This window comes from Sipha flava, unplaced genomic scaffold, assembly GCF_003268045.1.
Source record: "Sipha flava isolate LNK unplaced genomic scaffold, YSA_version1 1_pilon_pilon, whole genome shotgun sequence".
NCBI lineage: Eukaryota > Metazoa > Arthropoda > Insecta > Hemiptera > Aphididae > Sipha > Sipha flava.
Window position 1 is genome coordinate 3,796,092 of NW_020272783.1, and position 7,241 is coordinate 3,803,332.

The following is a 7,241-nucleotide window of genomic DNA, read 5'->3' on the forward strand; positions in this document are numbered from 1 at the left end:
CACACACACACACACACACACACACACACACACACACACACACACACTCACGAATAATTCAAACATTGCTCAACTAACAGAATCCAATGAATTTATATTGTGCATTTATTTATTTATTTATTTATATGACATTTTAAGCCTAGAAAATAAATATAATTAGTGCATAAAATATTATTTGCTTATAAAACTGCTTTAATAAAATAACTTGCTATAACATACTAAAAATTACTCAATAGAAACATTCTGTAGGTATTTATAATAGGAAAAAATTATAATTGTGATATCTTCACATTGCACTAAATTAAATACAGGCCAAGGAAACTACGTCAATATGTAATGATATATGAATGGGTATGTGGTAGAAACTCGCACGTTCAGACTAGGTACGAGTATTGTTATTATTATTATTATTATTATTATTGTGAGAAACACGTTCGTACAGGTGTAACAGAGGTGTAATGGGCATATTAATTATTCAAACGTCGAATGATGTTTCGGCGTGTATACGAGCACATTGCTAACATCGTGAACCGCGGTGGCATTTGGTGCATATCTTTTCAGTGACTAGCAGGTGACTTGAACGTTCCGGAATAGTGAATTGAACTTCGTGTTGTGCGTTATCGTAGATTATACTATCAAAATTTGTATAACACATTGTATTATCGTCAACACGGACAAGCGCACCCGTTTATTTTCCAATCAGTTTCCGGCTGAATGTCACGTAGGTAGATCTAGTGGTGAAACTAGGGGGTGGAAGACGGGGTTTCATCCCCGGACTTAAAATTGTAGAGGGTGTAAATTTCGTAGTAAATAATAATCTACTGTTGACTGCTAGTTTGATATTTTTAACTTTGTTACTGATAATGTGTTTAAAACTATATAAGTATAGTTGTATGCTAGTTATTGTAGGGAATGGTATTTTATTCTTGGTATATGATAGAGCGTAATTTTAACATTTTCCTTAGGCATAAAATTTCCCAGTTCCACTTTTGGGTAGATCAAAGAATTCATTACCAGAGTAGCCAGTGATGGATAAAATATAAACCACACAATTCAATGAAAACTATGTAATTTTAAAAAAGTGCAAAATAATCCTTTTTGTATGGACAGTAACTTTAGAAATTATACTCTTTAATTATTGAAAGTTGAAGGACTCAAAATATTGAAATATAGTTATTATTTTTTGGCAAATTGGAAATATGTTCTTACCATAAAATATTCAAAAATCACTTTTTAAAATCAAAAATTAAAATTAGTTTTTGGAAAATTATATTTTTACGAGTAAAAATAATGATAATAACAAAATCTAAACATCACTCTAATTCATTGGCTAGAGGAATTGTTAAGAACTGCACTAATATCTTCTCAACTCCCCTCCCATTTTATCAATTCCTCTAGCATCCTTATTTAAATTTATATTTATATTTATTGCATAACAGTTAAGCTGCTAAATTTTAATACGTATGTTTAATCTAATCACATTGCTGTCAAGTTCAAAAATAAAATCAAAATAAGTAAAAAACTGTTCTAAAGTTACAAAATCTAGATTTAAAAAACGTTTAAAAAATAATAACAATAAATTCTCAACATATACATTACATATACATATACATATACATATAACATTAGGTTAATTTTTATCATATGAATTATAAGTTAAAAAATAAACTTTTAAAAATAAGAACATACAATTAAATATTATATCAACAATGTACCTAAATTCAAAAACATTTTATATTTTTTAAAATTTGTATTTATAAAAATATCATGCAATTAACAATAGCACCTGAATTATAGTTTTTTCTTCCTTACTATATAATTGTATTATATTATAACATAAACTATACGGACACGCTGTTTTACCGAATATTAATACATGCATAATTCATGGACGTGAAAATGTATTCTTTTCGTGATAACAACGCCTTGATATATTCGTATACTAGAAAATATATAATTGTATTGAAAAATAACTCCTGTGAGTATTTTGTTCTACATTAAATTGGAAAAATCAAACAACTACGCAGCGATTAAACGGGGTAGTACAGTGTACCAGTGATAGAGGTTTGAAATAAAAGCTTTCGGTAAATTTATCGAAAATACAATTTCCTGTCCTCACATTGGAACGACAAATCATTATCAAAAAAAGCTTTGTGCTTTTAAGAACACAATTACCTCGTGTTAAGAACATCATGATATGAAAATTTATGCCGACAAGTTTTATTACAAATATAGCAAATTTTTACATCAGCTCTTAACACACGTAAATTCACGTGTCAAGTGTCACGTGTCAAATTCTAAATAAAAACGCTTAATCTTATCGAAATTCTGTGTAAATAATATTTTATTAAAAAAATCAAGCGTTGAACTTTAAACGATTAATATCATCATTACAAAATCGGACATATATTTTGTATAAACACGTATTCCAGGTGAAAAATTAATGCGGTATGATGCGGTGTGGATTTATTAAAAAACGATACACGGGAGTGTCGATCACGCGCATGCACACCGAATTTAATTTAATTTCTTGTGTTAAGCACTTGAATTCTTAATAAAATATTATTTGTACAGAATTAAGATAAATTAAGATAAGGTTATAAGTTTTTATTTTGGAATTGACACGTGACACGTGAATTTCGTGACTTCACGTGAGCTCAGAGCTTGTTTAGGAAATTTTGAGCTACCGATTCTTTGTGAGATGTCGAGTGTATAACCAATGTTATATTTGTTCGAAGTTTGGGTATTTTTTCATCATCGAGTATTATTATAATGTTGATCGTCGAAATCACTTATCGCTGGGAACAAATAAAACAGCTGAATGATATTAAGCCGAATAATCGAAGTGACAACGCTAATGAAATATTATTTATCGAACTACTATTGTTCCCCATATACCATGTCATTATAAATTATTATTATGTTTATTATGTTTATTGCAAAATAAATAATCTAAGTTTTTCAACTACAGTTCCAGGATGAAGAGCTAACGGATCGTGAAGTTCATCCAAAATCTTTGTACCAAAAAAGCTTTATAAATCGGATGCCAAGTCAAGTGTATAAAAAAGGTTTGTTCAAAGAGTTGAATACACTTTGTGTGTGCACGCGTGAGTGCGTGTATGCATGCATGCGTGCGTGTGCGTGAGTGGTTATATATGCGTGTATATATATAATAAATACTATAATGCGATTGATTATTTTATCTTTATTTACTAGAGGAAACATTAGAGGAGTGGAGCCAGAAATGGAAGAACGAATGTCACAACGTACGAGATGCTGACGATTTAGTGCAAGCTTTGGCCGATCAAATTATCAACACACAAAAAACTAAGTTAAATAGAAAGCGGATTGGTGACGTTTGATATTGGTTATTTACGAATTAAATAAAAAACAAAAAAATATGTTGACAGTTTTCTAGGCTTTTATAAATAATCATTATCAACATAAGGAATAGAACATAAAGACTGAGAAAATTAATTATTAATTAACTCGTTAAGCAAAGATAATGTTGAGAAATTTAGGTTGACTTTTAAGTTAAAAGTTTCTTTTCTTTTTTTTATACATTTGTTAAAAAAATTATGCATAGTTAAAAAGAAATTACATTTTTTTTTAACTAAATAAAATCATGATAGTTTTATAAAGCTACATTTTAGTATTTTATTTTGAACCATATTAAAATCTAGGAAAAATGCATTATTATTAACATCATTATTCTATAATAATTATAATTCAGATTTTTTTATTAGAAAAAAAAAAGCTTGTAAAATAAAAATTAATACTTTTTGTATTTTATATTTCTGGAATTTAAATTAGGTAAAAAATGTAATTAACGTAGTTATAAAATTAACTAATTAAAATAACTGCTTGTCATAAAAAATAATATAACAGGTAAGTTAGAAGTTATATTTGAAAACTACAATTAGCTCGTTGATTAATTTACTTAAAAGAAACTTAACTTTTTAACTCGTTAGTATTCATTCTTGAAAAATCCTGTATATTGTAGCTATGGTCGGAGTATCTGAGCTATATAAAACTGAAGTATAATAATATTTTTATACTATAGTAGATCATTGATGTTTAACTAGAATTGGTATAATTCGAAGAGTGAAATGGTTTTTTCAAAAAAATGAAATAATAACATAAAACGTGGTATTAGATATTTAATTTTATGTATAAAACATTTTGTTTACGCACTTTAACGGTTTTGAATTAGTATCTGAAAATAAACATATATTTTAATAAATAATGAAATATTCACGTTGGAATAGATTATATATATCAAAATGTAATTTTTTAAATACACTGAGTTGCAGTTTTCATTAATCAAACTCTGGGGAATCTTTCAAATATATTAATTTTCTTTATAAAAATATTACCAATACGTACCTTTAGGTGATTCACTTTGTTTCAAGTAGATTTGAACTGATAAAATTCAAATAATTATTTTTCATACGATTTTAATTAGATTTAATTTTCCTATAAGCTAGTGATACGCCGAATTTATGTTTTACGAATTTTTAACCGGATAGGATAAGCTTAAAACACGATAAAATTTTCAATTGTATCAAGTAATTACTCGTATAACGAATTTGTTAAAAATATGATGAAGAAGTTTCGTTTTTTAATAACAAACAGTTTATGTTAAGAATTATAGACCCATCCAATAATCGTAGTCTAAATTGCGGATTTTAATTATCTAAATTACTATTTTAATTTTACTGTGCAGTTAATGATTACTTGCTTCATAGAATAATTATATGGTTGTGGGGACGGAGTATTATATTATTATTATCGCAATAACGGGAAACGCATTAAGTTTAATTTCGAGTAGATACGGTTGGAAAATAATAGTATTATTTTTATGCGTTTCTGCATTATTTAAATATTATAAACCCTGTAAATGTTTAAGAAAAATATTTAACGCTTATTGCTGATCGAAACAAATTACTTAAAGTGTGTTTTATTATTGTCAAGTACATACAATGTATGGCATATTGTGAACAAAACTTTGCTTGAAAATAAGAAGATGCGTTCAAATTTATGTAATATAAGTATATTATATAACTACAATCAGCATAGTCTGTATATGTACAGTTGTCAAATGTATTGTCATATTATTATTACCGTTATTTAATATAATATATTTTCCGTGTAAAGTCTCGATTCGTCGTAATAATATCTCATGTGTAAATAATATTCAAATTAACTTCGCCCGACTGAATACATTGGGTGAAAAGTAATTTTCTGAGTAATCATTCGAAGAGTGAACAATTCCATTTTAATGCTAAATTTTTCATTAAAAACAATTTAACTTTTAAATTTCAATATGTAAATTACAATAATGGAGTAAATAAAAAAAAACTGATTATAGGACGCCCGATGAAAAATTACGCTTAAATCGTGAGATAGCATTTGTCTGTTTTTTATACTTCTCTTCTGTACTAAATGATTATCCTCTGTATATTTTATTGCACATATATCTTAATTTATATCTAAATTTTTTTTTATTTTTAAGAGCCACCTTATTGTCCAACCGAAATTTAAAAAGATTAATACGAATATTTTTAATATTATTATTGAGGATTATACATTGTATTTATCCATGTGATATGTGAATATATTCAAGTTGGCCACTCCTGGTATAGTATATAGGTGAAACAAATCTCTCGCATATGAGACTAGTCATGACGTTTCCGACAGGAATCCAGTATAATAGATATAACCGCAGTATAACCTTGTCCGGGAGCTCAAAGAAAATATATCCTTTCGTGCACGCGCGGTATATTATATCATTATTTATAGATGGCATGGTATTATCATGGATTTTAACAAATTTTGTGATTTTCAATTATTATATGACCCAAAAATGTTGAGCAATATTATGGTAAGATATTAGGGCACACTAGTTAATTTAATTCTAGAATGGTTCATCTCGATGTAAAAAAACGTTGGTTACACTTGTCGTAGTGGTCCATGATAGTATAATCGGACTATTTAAATTTTCAAAACATCCTCAAATGTTTAAGAGACTAAAAGTTTATAATTTCATGATATCTGAAGGTACCATGGTTACTAAAATGATTATAAAATGAAAAATATCTTGAAGCCAATTCAAAAATTGGACATTTTTGTTTATGTCGATATTCGATTTGGTAAGTACGACGATTTTTAAAAATTAAAAATCATATTCAGAAGATATCAGTGAAATACATAAAAAAAAATAATTATTTTTTGGATGTATTACAGAGAGCAAGTGTAAAAATTATGAACATTTCTAATATCTTTGAATAACACAAAATATTTCAAAAATATTGAAAATCATATCGTCCATACACTTCAAAGAGTTTTATTGAATGAAATGATAGTAAAACATAATCTTAATTATAGCCACAAAACCATCCTAACATTTTCAATTTCATGGAAAGTTTGAAGCAGATACAGGCTGACACATACATAAAACTCCGCAGTACGAATATAAGGAAAATAACTAAAAATCAGCAAAAAATATGTGTAATGTTATTCAAAAATTGGTCAATTTAAACAAGGAAAAACTACCAGTGTGGAGTAAGTGAAAATAAGTTTTCTCTAAGTTCAAACCACAGGTTTTTTAATTTTTTTTAAGTCAACTCTATATTTTAAGTCAAATAGATTTTTTTTTTAAGACAGCACTATTTTTTTATTGAAAATACCAATAACAGTTTTAAAAGAAAATGTTGTTGATCGGGATACCTCCATACCACTGGCATTGGATTGGAGCTAATACGGCTACTTTCAAGTGATAGGAGGGAGCTGAAGCGGAGAAACGGGGGCTGATGCGGATACTTCACGCAGCACACGTGAACAACGCATTCGACGATCATACTCCACTCCTAATCGACGTCAATGATCCAATATTGCTATTTTAGATGATGGTACATTGGTAGAATTGTATAACTATATTATAAATATACATAGTTAACTTATTAAATTAATCTTGAATCAAAGTTTTGAGATAGATCACAATTTTACAACTACTGCCCAGACGGTTATAACCCCGAGCGCGTCAAAGGATTAATGTTACACATCAAAAGCATGGCTAATGTATATATTTGTATTTTGTGTTTTGCTATTAGTCGGATTAAAACTTTATCGTTGTAGTCCGCATCGTCTGGAACACGGTTTATAAATTATATCATCAGACTGATATTGTGGGCGAACGAACTGTAGCCGAATACTATTAATAAGTAATATTATAATATAAT

The 7,241-nt window shown here is 27.9% G+C and overlaps 1 protein-coding gene across 2 annotated transcripts in view; it reads left to right on the forward strand.

The window, feature by feature from the left end:
* Window positions 1–3,463, forward strand: part of LOC112682056 — a 15,384-nt gene extending 11,921 nt beyond the window's left edge. For both annotated transcript variants that reach the window (XM_025552517.1, XM_025552518.1), the window contains exons 4-5: window positions 2,972–3,068; window positions 3,217–3,463. In XM_025552517.1, coding sequence (XP_025408302.1) covers window positions 2,972–3,068; window positions 3,217–3,362 — 243 coding nt within the window. In that variant the 3' untranslated portion in view covers window positions 3,363–3,463. The remainder of the gene's footprint in view (window positions 1–2,971; window positions 3,069–3,216) is intronic.
* The last annotated feature ends 3,778 nt before the right edge of the window (window positions 3,464–7,241 follow it).